At 33.0% G+C, this 16,787-nt stretch overlaps 1 protein-coding gene across 1 annotated transcript; it reads left to right on the forward strand.

Moving 5' to 3' along the window:
* Positions 1-3,409: 3,409 nt before the first annotated feature.
* LOC132743404 (sentrin-specific protease 8-like) lies at positions 3,410-10,219 on the forward strand. Its single transcript, XM_060731927.1, has 6 exons — positions 3,410-3,565; positions 6,651-6,739; positions 7,080-7,188; positions 7,616-7,731; positions 8,289-8,342; positions 9,934-10,219. Exons 1-6 carry the CDS (start codon positions 3,441-3,443, stop codon positions 10,101-10,103), a joined length of 663 nt encoding a protein of 220 aa, XP_060587910.1. The 5' UTR covers positions 3,410-3,440; the 3' UTR covers positions 10,104-10,219.
* Positions 10,220-16,787: the final 6,568 nt, after the last annotated feature.

Consider the following 16,787-nt stretch of genomic DNA (forward strand, 5'->3'; position numbering starts at 1 on the left):
TCAAATACAAATACAATGCTTTATACATATGACAACTGAAAGGGAAAAAGGTTTCTTTTTCGGTATGGACATACATATCAACTACCTCACATAATGTACCTCAGTTTTCTTTTGAGTGTTTCCCACGCAACAGCCTTCTCCCTAGTTGGTATTTGCATTCATATTTGGATGTTCCGAGCGATTACAAAGGTATATTGTATGTCTAGAATTTTTTAAAAACATTAAATTCACTTTTTCTTTATCCTTATTGTTACGTATACTCTATGTTCACAGAGGCAAATTCAATCATGGACAGCTTCTTCCGTTCCTTTCGTAACAGTGCTAAAGACATTAAAATCGTGTTCCAGTGAATCGGTGCCTTACACCAGGCATATGAAAGAACCAATCTCGCCCCTGGAACGGATCATTTATATATTTATACAGTCAAGAAAACGACAACTTCCTTTCAGGGATATCTCAGATATGTGGGCAACAATAAATGAACTTAAAGAAAATGAGAGAGATCGAGAGCTTCGTTTGAGTCTGAATTACACTCGACGGCACTGGAGACTCGATTGCAGGCCTTCTTGTTGACGCAAACTAGATACCTGGGACTAACAAACAAGGATACACATAACAGATCTCCTTTGTTTTTGGCTTTCATATTTACTCTTATGAAGCATTTTAATTAATACAATTATTGATGTTGCTTGAGGGTTTTTCTTTCATACCGTGGGAACAAACTTACTCGAAAACTTTCCGTGTCCACGTTTGTTCCATAGGACGCCTTGACAGAATGTAAAAAATAACACGTCGAACCTCTTTAGACCGAATCGGACCTGGAAACTTCTTCATCTCTACGGATTATCACGAATACCTTGATAAATCGTGAGGAAATTGAGCAAGCCCAACAAAACTTGGATGCCGATACAAAAATGCTCAAAATCTCCATTTTCAATTGTTTTTATTTATCTATTGTTCTTTTACTTTTCATTAAGAAAATTTGCACCAGAAACCCATTAAATATCTATTTTTTTTATAAATCATACATAAAAGCTTTCTGTCTTCATTTGTATTTATATTCTGATAATAATTTGTGTATTTTATATAAACATGAATTTTTATACGAAGTTTCGTCTTTGACTATGAAAAGTGTACAATTCACCCGTTTAGATTAGAAAAAACTTCAGAAGTCACATGATAAATAAACTTGTTCATAATTATTGTCATTTAAAAGTGTTTTTTTTTTCTTTCTTTTCTAGCAATTAAACATTTTTTAAACATGTATAGTTACACTAGATACAAAGAGTAAGGGAGACAACTCCTACTAGAAAAAATGTCCACATGCAATTAAATTGCTTTACTTTACTTAGCTGCTGCTTTGTTTGTGAACTAGTTGAATGTATACACTAAATATCTGAATTTGTACAGGCGAAATAATATGTACGTAACATTTCCTTATTACTACTTATTAGAAATAGAAATTCGTGCAACCCAATCCAACTATCATTCAGAAGCCAACAAATGTTTTCCGGAATGAAATCTAGTTTACAAATCTTAATAAATATTTTCTAATCAAAGCTAACTGCCATGTTTTGCAAATAATATATTTCGCCTGTACAAATTCAGATAGTTAGTGTATACATTCAACAAGATAATGATAGTACCATTTAACAGTTCTATTTCATGACTGAACAGAGTGAATATAACACCCAACAGCATTGCAACTGAAAATAATGAAAGTAACTGCCTCAGGTAAAAAAATGATAGTACCACTCAACAGTTTTTTTTCATGGTTGAACATAATGAGAAGAGCACCAAACAGCATATTATTATAACTGAGCATAATAATTGTAATACCCTACAACATATCTTTTTAACTCAACATAATTTCGTTACCACAAGCCTGTTTGTTTTAAGAACTGAACATAACGACTAATGCACCCAACAATACATTGACTTAGCTGAAGAGAATGTAATCAGCACACAACATAACAATTCAATAACTGAGCCCAATGGGATTTCCACCAACATATTGGGGTTTCCACCCAGCATTTTAATTGTATCTCAGACTGAACAGAATGACATTTAACCAGGTATATCAGTCATTCTTAACATATAAGACAGTCCAGGCGTTCCATAATTCTCGGTTCAGTTAATGTCGCATTTCGGTGACCTATTTCTACGACATCAATGCTTCTGACTTGAGGTGTTGGGTACCTTGGGGCAATTTTAAATGTATAGTTGAGTTCACACTAAACTTCCCACCCTTGTGCACTTCTAGTGCACCCTTGTGCACTTCTAGTGCACTAGAGCTGAACTAGAAGTGCACACCGTGTGCACTTCTAGTGCACTAGACCATATGACCAGACTGGCTAAAAGGTGACACTTAATTGTTCATTAGATAATTGCATAACAAGTGACAGTGGTCATCCATTGTTTAGCTGTTATAAAAAAAACCTTGGGGATATATGGAGTATTCGTGAAAATTAATAAGTAAATTTCAAATCAGCAGTTAAAACATTTTAGGTGACACCATGTTAAAGCTTAAAATAAAATCCTTTTTATTTATTTATTGTAATCATAAGCTCCACGGACTAATTAAGTTATTCAAAGATGATTCAATTATAAAATTTCACGTCCATAAAATATCGCAAAAATGGTTTAACGGTCTTTTTTATGAGTAGTTTCACTGTAACAATGTATGCATAAAAATATTATTCTACATAAATTCGTTAATTGTTGAAACAGTTTGCAAACATATTTATTTGCACTGCGGCAAATCAAACTTACAAGCTAGGTTTCATATCTATATCAATGTCTATTGGAACGTACACACATCATACATATAATGTAAATGTTTTGTTGCATTTACACTTAAATTCAGTCAAATCAATTTGTTTTATTTTAAGATAAATGAATGAAGGAAACGAAAATATAAAAACAATTGCGGTAAAAAACATGTCCTATTCCGCACAACAACTGTAGTCACATAGATATAGGCATTTACAAAAAGTAAACGGTAAGTAAAGATGGATTGGCAAGGTCAGTCTTTCAGTATTGACGTTGAAGATCGTATCGATTTATTCAGGAAATGTACATAAACATAAAATCACATATATCGTATCATCATCATCATCATCATCATCATCATCATCATCATCATCAACAACAACAACAACATAATTGCTATTAATTTATTATATTATATTATTATTACAATTATTATTGTTGTTGGTATTATTATTATTATTATTATTATTGTTATTATCTAGATACTGATAAAATTCAATTTTGAAGACATTATTCACATAATATATAGATAATAGCCGAGGCAGTTCCGAATGGCATTACGCATACATGAGAGGCGAACGACAACTCTGCCAATCTGTTCTGTCCAATCGAATATATCCGTAGTACAGCTTAACGCCGAATCGAAAACAGCCAAGTGTAAAATAAAAATGGCTGCAGAAAATGACAATTGTGTTGTAGTCAGCTTTAATGACAGTTTAATTCACCAATCAGATGTTGATTTACTTGATGGTCCTAACTGGATAAATGATAACCTTATAAACTTTTGTTTTGAGTGAGTGTTAAATGCATTTTCTTCTGCTATATTAGAAAAAAGTAATGATATTTCTTATAATCTTGACCGAGTTTTCGCCAACCTATTTTTGACAAGTTGTTTGGCCAAGGGCATTATGAAGGCAGAGTACATAGCTGTCAGCTTACAAAATTTCGCTTCAAGCATGACTTATTTGGTGACCAACGATATGGGAACACAGAAAAGCTTTAATTCAGTTTGGCAAAGTTATACCCGGCTTGTAGACTAGTATTATTACTAAAATATTATTATTCCAGTGTCACATGTTGTCAGTTGGTGATACTAGCCTCATTGCTCTGTTTATCATTACACTTAAGCAATCTACTGACTTAAGCACTCTACTGTAACACTATGCTTCATGTTAACATGGTTTTGTCCTACTGTAAACTTTAGCACAGACATTTGGGGCTTACATTAAGTTTTTTTGATATATACAATGTATGATCAGTAAATGTGCTAGGATTGACAAATGCCTGCAGGACAGGGTGGACCGTGAGACAGGGCGGACCGTACCATTAAAGTATTTAATTGTGGATGATTTTGGTATTCTTTATAATATTTCAATCTAAACCTTTCTATGTAACATATATATACTGAACCAAAACAGAAACTTTCGCAAAGTATGTGCCAGTTGTTCAAGGGTACCACTTAGATATACACACTCTATACATGTAGTAGCTTGTAAAACTCGTTTTGTTTGCAAAATCGGTCAGCTAATCCCCGTATTTAGCCCGATATGTTTATTCAACGTAAAAATCGAGTTTCAAAAGAATTGCAAAACTGTACTAACATATCTACATTCAAACTTGGAAAAAGTTTCTTTTTTGTTTCAGTATATTAAAGTAGTTTAAGGCTTTTTTTTCAAAAAATTATTTGTTACTGCGTCGACTTACGCAGGTGATAATTGACCAATTATCGGGATATTACAATGTCATTGTTTGTATAAGGCGCTAACGCTGCTGAAATTGATAAACTTTATTAAACAATAAGACACATAAAAAACATATATTTTGTTGTACAATACACGAAATAACAATGATAACGAATTACATCACATTAAAATTATATGCAATACAACACAATAACGAAAAATGAAGTGACATATTTGAAGAACAAAACTATTTTATTAAAATTTACATGAAATAAAAAGAACACTGAAATAGAATTTATTAAACAATAAGAGTACACATCAAAGAACTTTTAAAACTTACCGTATTTTATATTTTTACTTTTATATTTGCATTGAAATATTAATACGAAGAACAAAAACATTAATAATTTTATACTTTTATTACATTAACCCACATATAGATACTTTTTTAAATCACGGTCCGCCTCGTCTCAAGTGACGGTCCGCCCTGTCCCAAAATATGGTCCGCCTAGTCTCGAGTCACGGTCCGCCCTGGTACGGTCCGCCCTGTCTCACGGTCCACCCTGTCCGTAATTCTGACAAATATATCATATACAGTACATTTTATTTGGATTTTAAAGGCGTTTTAATCTCCACACCCCAAGTGTTTTTGAACTTAAGAATACATTATGTATCTTATGTATATAAATCTGTCTACAGAACAAAACTTTGAGAGAACAAAGTTAGGTGCCTGTCAAGCATTACCATGTTTTCAATATTGCTCTTTAATTCTGTAACTTTTTAATCGGAATAAAGGCCTGAAATGTTACACCTTTTCTCTTTTTTATTCAAAATTTCATTGCAGTTTTTCGGACCTTTTTATTTTGATTATAATTCAGTGCCAGTAAGCAATGTAAAGATTTTTTTTCAATGAAATTTATAACTTCCCAACATTTTCCATGTATACTGCCAATATATATATTGTTTAAAAGTACATGTAATGATTAAAACATGTACCTATAATGGGATCGCAGTTATTGTGCATGAGCATTCAAACTAGAATTCCCCAGATGATGCTTATTCTTTAATTTGGCAAGTTCTCTTATGTTTTAACAATAGGCAAAACTTAAAAACATATCAATGGCTGAACTATTTTAACTGCTGTATTGCATAGAAAACAAATGTTTCTCTGATTGATGAAGTAACATACATGCTTAACTGATAAAAAAATAGACTGTACTGAATGAAAATGATAAGGGGCCGAAAAACTTGTAGGGGCAGGAAACTGCCAGGAAACCAGAAGCCTTATTAATTAGATGTGAATGGTTTGACATATTTACAAGATTTTCTTTCCTGCTATAAAAACTGAAGAAAGGCATTGTACTTCAAAAATTATCATCATGTCTTTTAGTCAAGTCTAATCAGTGAGACAAGACATACTGCAAAGAAGTGGAAAGGATAAAGGCATTTGCTGAAGAGGGATTGCAGTTTAAAAGTTTTTACCATTTGCATATCCGCTGGTGTTCATAATTCGACTTAAGCTGTGTTAGCTAGTGTCAACATCATTTTCTGTTTTGACCTTAAAGTCTTATGACATAAGAGAGAAAACATTTGGATTTTATTAAACAATTACATTACTCATAGGCCAATTTCCTGAACCATCATTTTGCTCTTTGGCAATAAGTACAGTTATGGTATTTTGTATGGATGTCAAAATACTGCTTTGTTTACATTTTACTATTTTTATGACAAATCGTTTCACATTCAACACTACTTTTTTTCATGTGATAAGCATCTAACATGCTCTAAAGCCTCCGTGGTCGAGTGGTTAGAGTCGATGACTTCTAATCCAGTTACCTCTCTGGCGTGGGTTCGATCCCCGGGAGATGCTTTGGTAGTTTAGCGCGGAGGAAGGTAGTCAAGTACTGGTGTAACTCTCCAGGAACGATGGTTAGGAAACTACCCGCCTATATGACTGAAATACTGTTGGAAAAAGGCGTAAAATGACACAAACAAACAAAAACTCTAAAACCGTTATGTACACATTTTAAAACTCACATAAATTTGCTTTTTCTAAATAAAGCAAAATTTTTTCGTTTCTGAGGCATATACATGTAACAGCATATAAATATTTTATTCCAGAACCTATTATTCTGATTACATACAATATTCATCAAAATATTTGAGATATTTTATATCTTTTGATTGCTGTTTCAGATATTTTGAGAAGGAACAGTTTAATCATTCAGCAGACAAGCTTGCATTGATCAGTCCAGATGTTGTACAGTTTATAAAGCTTGCACCAGGTAAAAGTGTTTTGTTGTTCATTCCTAACCATTCTAGAATTGTGAACATTGATCTTAAAAGTTACTCATGCACACATGACTTAGGTCTTAGATATCTGACATTTTATGTTGCTTAGTGGACCTCAACTTAAGTTTTATGAATCATAGCTCATGGGTGACTAAAGGACCTTCCAAAATGTGACACAGTTATCTGCCTGTACTTCTTCATTGAAGAATTATTACCCTTTCTAGCAATAAATCCCCTTTGAACAATGTATGACCATTATAGTCATCTTGTATTGAATATTATGTCAATAACATAGACTTTGCCTGGAAATATTTTGGTATTTGGAATTTTCAGATGATGAGCTGGGAGAGTTTTTGAAACCATTAAATCTTCCGTCAAAGGAATTCATATTCCTGCCAGTTAATGATAACCAGGTCAGCAACCAAGCTGGAGGAACTCATTGGTAAGTACAATGTATGTGATAAACAGATCAGCAACCAACCAAGAGGAACTCATTGGTAAGTAAAATGTATGTGATAAACAGATCAGCAACCAAGCTGGAGAAGCACATTGGTAAGTACATTGTATGTGATAAACAGGTAAACAACCAAGCTAGAGGAACATATTATCAGGTACAATGCAGTTTGATCCTCAGACACAACAAAATCTTTATTACAATTAATCTTGGACATCGAGTGTAATGGTTATTGATTTCTTGCTGCTGATTCAGAAATCATGTGGGATCAGCAGTCAGCCACTTTTAAAGAAATTTGTTATTGTTGGTTTGTTATCCAAAATTCATTGACCAAAATATGTTTAAATCGGTATAAAACTAAATTTTGTAACAATTCAACAATTTTTTTTTAATATATAAACTTATTATTTTGCAGGAGTTTACTTGTGTATGTAAGAAATAAACAGGAGTTTAGGCACTATGATTCCATGGAATGTACAAACAAAGAAATTGCCAAGATTCTAGCATATAAAGTACAACCGTATTTTCAAGGTAAACTTATTTCTCCATTTTTTCTTTGTGATTCATACTTCTGGAACTTAAATTCTGAATAGTTTCACACTATTTTCTGGATATCAGAATTTGTTTTGAAGATCCGAAAAATTGAAAAGTGTTCGAAGTTTAATTATACTTGAGATTTGAAAACCTGCAAATTGTCTATTAGCAGTGACCAATGATCTTGACAACCTGTCAAGCATTTTCAGCCTTAAATTAATGTGCAAAAATAATGAAACTTATAAGGATGAGTTTAACTTTCTACACTAATTTTGAGGTCAAAAGGTCAAGTCACATGGACCTGTAATAGTATAGTAAAACTTAAAACTGACAGCTTCTCAGTCGGCCCTTGTAATATTTATGTATCTCCAAAATGTAGGGCTTATTTTTTTGATACACCTGGAAAAAAAGCTTGAATCATATAATTTGATAAGATAGACAATTTGAGCATTGAATTTCAAAATATGTCATATACATTTGTATGTGTATAGTAATAATAGTAATTAAAAATAGTACTGGTAAGTTTAGAACTGAAGTTGTTTATTATTTTGTAGCACCCAGAGGGAGAATGAAGGTTATAGAAGTTGATAGTCCAAAACAGAAAAATAGTAAGTTTTATTTAGGGAAGAAAATCAAAGATGAACAAGAGTGTTTTTGTTTCTTTGGATGTTAACATTTTCTTTACTAAAATTGATTTAAATTAATAAATTATTTAAGTTGAAGAGTATTCATTATGCCCCCATTTAAAAAGTGGGACCATATGGTTTCATTATGCCCCTGTTTATAAAGGGGGAACCTTACTGTGATGACACATTTTCAAGTTTTTGTTTAAATTTCAAATTTTTGAATTATGCGTATACTTCTTATAATTCTTTGTTTTACAATTAAAAGATAAAGACATGAATATGCTGTATCAGTGATGGTTATCTTATTATCCCCCGCCAATGGAATCGGGAGGGGGATATAGCTTTGGCGTTGTCCGTCCGTCAGTCCTTCCGTCCATCCATCTGTCCGTCCCAATTTCGTTTCCGGACTAGTTCTCTGCAACTACTGGCTGGAATTCAACGAAACTTTATGGGAATCATCAATATCAAGAGGAGATGCGCATATCGTCGGCTTGTTCCGGTCCGACACTTTAACTCAGAGTTATGGCCCTTGATTAGTTATGCAGTATGCATATAGAGTAAAAATCGTTTCCGCGCTACTTCTCTGCAACTACTGGCTGGAATTCAACGAAACTTTATGGGAACCTTCAATATCAAGAGGGGATGCGCATATCGTCGGCTTGTTCCGGTCCGACACTTTAACTCAGAGTTATGGCCCTTGATTAGTTATGCAGTATGCATATAGAGTAAAAATCGTTTCCGCGCTACTTCTCTGCAACTACTGGCTGGAATTCAACGAAACTTTATGGGAACCTTCAATATCAAGAGGGGATGCGCATATCGTCGGCTTGTTCCGGTCCGACACTTTAACTCAGAGTTATGGCCCTTGATTAGTTATGCAGTATGCATATAGAGCAAAAATCGTTTCCGCGCTACTTCTCTGCAACTACTGGCTGGAATTCAACGAAACTTTATGGGAACCTTCAATACCAAGAGGAGATGCGCATATCGTCACCTTGTTTGGGTCAGACACTTTAACTCAGAGTTATGGCCCTTGATTAGTTATGCAGTATGCATATAGAAAAATATTTGTTTCTGCGCTACTTCTCTGCAACTACTGGCTGGAATTCAATGAAACTTTATTGGAACCTTCAATACCAAGAGGAGATGGGCATATCGTCGCCTTGTTCGGGTCAGACATTTTAACTTAGAGTTATGGCCCTTGATAACTTATGCAGTATACAACCAGAGCAATAATCATTTCAGTGCTACTTCTCTGTAACTACTGGCTGTAATTCAATGAAACTTTATGGGATACGAAGAGGAGATGTGCATACAGTCACCTTGTTCCGGTCAGACACTTATAACTCAGATTTATGCAGTATGCATACATCTCATTGGCATTTCCAGATATTACTATTTAACACAGAGTTATGGCTCTGTTATTGCCCTGAATATTTATCAAGTTCAAAGAATATTACCGTTAATGCCATGATAAATATATAAATAAAGCCTTATGTCTTCAGTTGTTGTGTTAGTAATAACCAGTACTCGGCGGGGGATATAAATTCAACGAATTTGCTTGTTTTTCCAGGTTTTGACTGTGGTGTGTATGTTATCTCAATAGCGGAACATTTATGTAAAGAACTGTGTGAAGGTTATAATATACCTCTGAATGACCTAGTTAATTCTGAATCAGTGTCGAAGAAGCGCTCACAAATAAAAGACCTCATTTATCATGTCGCAGAGGAGTTTGGAACTTGACAAGCTTCATGAGGACACAGATGTGTGACAGAAAATTTCAAGCATTATTGTGACTAAGATTGTGAATTGTTACAGATATACAGTATATACCAAAAAAAAAAAGAAAAAAAGACAGAGACAAGATGTTTATGATGGTGGATTTGTGTGCTTTAAAAAGATATCCCAGGCATTATCCTCAATGGGATGATATTTAAATCTATATATATAGTTAGAGTCAAGGAATTAACAAAATTGCTGTTTTGAGGTAGTTTTAGTCGGTGTGTAAACATTTAGTAGATGCATCTCAGAACCCGGAATGCGAGTTATGTTTGAGAATCTTGAATATTGCTTTTGCAAGACAGATAAGGAGAACATTCACAGAATACAGAAAAAAAACAGATTACTGTTTATGTGGTACAGGTTGTTTTGTTATGATATGAATAGCAATGTACCATCTAAAAGATCAGTTGACCAATCAGAGATTTGCATTTAAAAATTCCTGCCATTGGCTATGTGAGATACATTCAAACCTTGCATATAGAATGTATGGTTCATTCAGGACTGTAATGGTGAAATTATTTCTTATCACCTTAGTGCAGTAATGGGTTAACTGTTACTAAATCATATATCAAGTTAATTCATTACTGCACTAAGTTGCATATGATCTATCATAATTTATATACTCAATCATATGTTTATTAACCTATGCGACCAGTGCAGACCAAAATCAACAGGCACACCTATGCTGTCTGATCATGGTCTGCATTGTTCACTGTTCAGTCAGTATATATTTTGAAATTTCTTCAGAAAACTTATGACCAGAATGAAAGATGGACTGATGTCCAGATTGAAAGATGGACAAGTTCATTTAAGATATTTAACATGGTAAGGGTTAAATAATGTAACAAGCTGTTTTTGATGGTTAAATATTTGATTATATAGATTTTTCTCTGTTATCAAGCAGAAATTCTTTGCTATTAAAATCCAAGATAATGTAATGTAACCCAAAAGGATTTTAGTAAACCATAGTAAATAAAATGTGATGTAACCCAAAGAGATTTTTTTAAACCAAAGTAAATAGACAAAGAGTCTGTAAGTTCATTACAAGACTTTTTGGAGTGAATCTGGCTTCAGTTTAATTTATCCATGCATCCAGTGCAGACCAAGATCACTTTGTACAGATTTGCCAGATGGTCAAGGTCGGCGTTGTTTGCTATTGAGTAATTTCTTCTATTTTTTTTAAGTATAAACTAAAATGATGAATGGTTGTGTTCAGGTTGAAAGATGGATAAGTCCATTTAAAGTATTTAGGGTGGATTTTGTGCAAAACCAATGAAAGCCATATGACATAAAGAATGTGTTACAACTGGTTTTACACCACACCCTTAATATGTTTGGTTAATATTAGAGCTTTTATTACATTTTGCACCTTTTACACATTGCACATGGAAAGAATTTCCCGTTTGAATTTTTTCAGTTTTTTGTTTTTTCTTGCAAATCCTACATTGCATCAGTGTAGATTTTTTTTTAAAATTGTGTGATTGTGCCTTATTTGTTGTTAATCATCTATATAATAAAACACCATAGTCCATTGTTAAGTTTTGCTCAAATGGTAAAATAGTTTTCTGTAGAGAATTGTAGAGAAAGCTACTCAACCAAGATTTCATCAATTATAAGACTCAATAAAATGTACAGTTACACTTGTGTAAGAGAGCATCATAAACTAACAACCACATTTGTCCATATGTCTGTAAATAAAAACCTTTGTTTTTTTGTTCCTATTTAAACAAGTAATAGTATTAATTAACTTGTGTTTTGGAATGCTCTGTAAGCAAAGACAATGTTATTTTATTTTTCATTATTGTTACTTTTTAGACATTTCTGACTGGAAAGGGACAATGAGGTCTCAATGACCAGGTAGTCAAGGTTTCAGACTTGGAATCGCTTGCCAGTGGGTCTTTAGGCAGTGCATTTGAATCTCAACAGCCTGCCACAGGAACTTTGGATTATTTCATTTGAGGATGCTATCAAACTTCCTTTATTAGGGTTGGTGGTTCTACTCAGGTGCCCACTTATGCCTAAATATTGCAAGAGGGGTACATTAGGTTTTCCTCAACCAGTAAATCTGGAATGCTGCCATATGATTTAACTGCTCTCTCGAGAAAAAAAAAACAAACAAAAAAACAAACCATCTATTTGTAAGCTTATTAATTGTAAGGAGATAGTATGATTGATCTTGCGGGTAACTTCATTGATAGAGAAGATAACATTTCTGATACAGAAGGTTAGGTAATTGATAAGTGTAGGATGGTTAGTGTAGGATGGTTGCTTGCTATAACTGACCTTTTTGGTTGACCTTTATATGAATGTAGGTCAGTACACAGAATGTATTTAGGTAACTATTGAGGATGACATTTTAAGACATAAAGTGCTAATATCTCAGGTAAGGCATTTGCCTAAAATGGATAAAAACTGTGACAAACAAACTTTGAAAATCAGAATTTGCTGAAACATCAGAATGTTTTCTGATTTTCGACTTGTTCTATTAAAGTAATATTTTACTTACCGGTAATTTGTTGTGGCCAGTATTAGATTATAATGAAGGTTGTGAGGATGAACTCGGTATATTTTTATTCAAAATTTATTGAGAAAGTTGGTTTATACTTAGGTTATTGCAGGTTTTTTTATGTTTTTCAATGTAATAATGAATTTGATAATTTCTCTGTGGTGAAAGTATTGAAACAACATGGAAGGACATTATGATGTTTTAATTCAAATTGGTGCTCTTATAAAAAGCAACCTGTTTAGTATTTGAGTTAGATATTTATCTTAGCTCACGAGTTTCTGTCCAAGTATTTTAACAGGTTCAGAAGGATGAAATATATGTAAAACATATTTGTTTAAGCTTAATTGCAAAACAAGCTATTGCAAATAATATAAAACATTTTCAAGTTGTTTTTTCTGGAACTAACCAGTATTGGTGTCATACAAGAAAACTGTAGTGTTGACCAGAGTTGGAATCAAACCCATGATCCCTGAGTTGAGAGGCAGACACCTTAACCACTAGGCCACTGCTCGCCTGATATGTGATGATTTTACTTTTTGGAGAGAAAAAAACCGAAGTGAATCGAGCACATTGAGACAGTTGCTCTTTTATTCTTTTGCATGAATTTTATGAAAACTCCCTAAAGCCTGATCATATTGCTTTGATGCACAGGCTTGCATGTCTCAATACCAGTGGCATATGCCTACCATAATGGCATCTAGTATACAAAAAGTTAGGTTAAACAGAATCTTTAATATAATTATATATAAACACTGCACATGTTTTGTTTCTCATCTATAAAAAACTGCCAAATCTATAGTTCAAGAATTTGTTTTTTTATATTTCATCAATGTACTGAAGAATATTTTTTATTTCTTTATTTCATATGTGAACAAGAACTTTTATTATCTTCATACTGTTGTTGGCAACAGATTCTATCCAAGCAACCAGTGCAGACCAAGGTCAGGCGCCATATTCGTGTCATCTAATCATGGTCTTCACTGTTTTCTTTCTATTCAGTCAGTATATATTTTGATATTTTCCCTAAAATTTATGAATGGTTTTCCCCAGATTGAAAGATGGAAAAGTCCATTCAAGATATTTAGTGTGGTTAAGGTAAATATATTATATTTTAAATGGATTGTAATGGACTCGTCCGACAGTGTTTTATTAATCTAATATCTAAACAGATTCAATATATTAATCCTGTTGTGTCTTATTTATATAGGTAAGCTACATGTATAGTATAAAAATTGTATATGAATAATTTTTATTTATTTTCTTTATTCTTATTGTTAGATATTTTAACAGTTAGGATTATTGAAAAGATATTTGCCATATTGGTATTTGTTTCTTTAAATTAATGATGCCAAAAATATTTCAAATTTGAAAATTATTGACACTATATTTTGAAAATTGTAATCTCATCTTTGAAAACTATCACATGTACATCTTTGAATATTATAGTATCATTTAATGCTACATCATTGAAAATTATGGTGTCTTCTTTGAAAACTATGATGTCATAAAGTGACCTCAGCACAAAGAATGAGGTCATTGTATTCCATGATGTCATTTGTTTTTTATGACATAAATTCCATTAGAAACATTAGAGGATATTGCTACATCTTTGTGGAAATTGTTGTTGAAATGTATGATGTATGTACATGTAGGTAATTCAGCTTACATTTACTAGAAATTGTTGTGTGCACATGTAGTATTTAGCTAGGTAGAGTTTTAGCTTTGCACCTAATGTTAGGTAAAGTTTTGATTTGTTATTAACTAAGCTCAGGAATGTGGTATCATAAATAATATTTATGTTTGTTTAATGACATTTGTACATTATCAGGTTCTACATGAAACATCAAAGTCTCTATATAAGGAACTGATTTCAGGTATTTACATCAAGCAGTTTTTCTATCTTTATTTAAAGCTGCATGTCATCTAGATGAGCCAAAATATGGCAAGAATATCAAACTTGAGAAAAATGTACATGTACTAAGTTTTTAAGACAAGAAAAATGATTCACGTAATAATTTACATCTTATTTGCAACTAATGACTGGTTTTAATATTTCTACTGTGTAACTAACAAACTTCTACTATACACAGTATGGTCTAATTTTGCATAGTTTGACCTCTTTTTGGTAAATACCATGGATTTCAAGTTGAATTTGTGTAAATTGTTTATCTGGTTTATTTTACTATAATTTACTCTTGAATATACTATGAAAATTAGCCTGAATTTGGTGGCATGCTGCTTTAAAAGACACCATTGAGATCATTCTATAACAAGTCAGAAAAAGATTCCTTCAGCAGTATGTTAGAAAATTTGGGAGAAAATTATTCTTTGTTTGGAAAAAATTTATTAAAAAAAGAATCTATGAAATGATAAAATATTTTGTGACCCTCTTTCTGTCTTAGCTTTGCTAAATTTTCTGAATTCCCAAGTGACGTCTCCTCTTTAAACTCTATATATCTGTGTGCAGGTTTTTATTGGACTGTCATTTTCAAATATGCTTACTTTTAGCATATGTTACAGTAATCACTTTAATTTGTCATTTATTTTAATATTATCAATTTTTGTTAAAAACTTAAAAAGATTGTAAAACATTAATATGTATTCTTATAGCAGGCTTTACTTAAATTGAAATAAATACAATAAATGAGCCGTGTCATGACAAAACCAACATAACGGGTTTGCGACCAGCATGGATCCAGACCAGCCTGCGCATCCGCGCAGTCTGATCAGGATCCATGCTGTTCGCTTACAAACCCTATAACAAGTAGAGAAACTGATAGCAAACAGCATGGATCCTGATCAGACTGCGCGGATGCGCAGGCTGGTCTGGATCCATGCTGGTTGCAAACCCATTATGTTGGTTTTGTCGTGACACGGCTCTAATGTTTGTGAAATGCGTTGTTCAACCATTTTGTTTGCCATTAACTTGTTACGATATGAAACTGTAAATAAATATATCTGAATAATATCAGTCTTCTGAGATCTTTTGTAGTACCAATACATGTAGTTTCCTTAGCCAAGTACTGTTTTGTCTCGGAGAGTTAGTGGCTTCTACGGGAGCAAGTTGCTGATTCTCGTAAGTACAGTACAAGTCTTAAATCTGCTGGATTTTTGTGTGATGGATTTACCAATCTTCAAATTTGGAACAGCTAGTTGAAAGTTTTCAACAAGAAGATCATTGGTCTCAAAGCACTTGAGTTTCAAGCAAAATCTAAGCTCTTCAGCTCAAGCCCTGTCCAGAGTTTCAGAGAAATTTTTTAAAGGTTTTACAAGATACATGTAAGTAAAACCACCAGGGTAGGGCTATTTTGATGCCAGGGCCATCATTAAAACAATTTTGGTAGAGAACTACTAGATAATTCATGCCAAATATGTAAGCTCTAGAACTTGGGGGATTACAGAAAAGCGTTTTTTTTTTTTTACACTTTAGGTTAACCCATGACCAACTGGTTATTTTTACCCTAGAGACATAATTTAAATAAGCTTTGAAGTGAACTCTAGATGATGTTATATACCACATATTAAAAGTTTTGACCTTTTAGCTTTGATGAGCTAAACAAGTAACTACTGGACCATTTGCCTGCTCTGAAATGTCAAAAACTTGGTATCAAGGTATGATTTCAATTACAATTTAACATATATACTTCTATCATTTTTATCAAGTCATTTATTATCTACATAAAGGCCGGGGGCCTCAGAGCTTGTTAAGGTTGTTGATTTCTAATCACTTGCTTCTTACTACTATAGGTTTATAGGTTTGAATTGCGGGAGGGAATTTGGATTCTTTCTTGTGAGGAAGTTATCCAGTTAGCTTATAGAATATCAGTGGTTCTACTCAGGTGCTTGCTCATGCCTGAAACAATGGAATTTTGAATTTTGTCCTCTTGAAAAGTCCCCCCCCACCCCCGGAAATATAAGCTCAAAGTTGATACATGTACTGTATCAATCTCCACACAGTGATCTCCCCTTAATTCTTCGGCGTAGATCTCTGCCACCAAGGTCCCGATATATCAGAATTTCTGATATACTATATTTTTTCAAAAATTGTTTTATCTACTGCTTTTATCTATCAGATTAGTTTTCTCTCTCATTTATTCAACAATGTTTATGAATAAATAAATAAATAATATGAATATTTA

The sequence above is a fragment of the Ruditapes philippinarum genome, unplaced genomic scaffold, assembly GCF_026571515.1.
Source record: "Ruditapes philippinarum isolate M1 unplaced genomic scaffold, ASM2657151v2 ctg2717_1_1_1_1, whole genome shotgun sequence".
NCBI classification, from domain to species: Eukaryota; Metazoa; Mollusca; class Bivalvia; order Venerida; family Veneridae; genus Ruditapes; species Ruditapes philippinarum.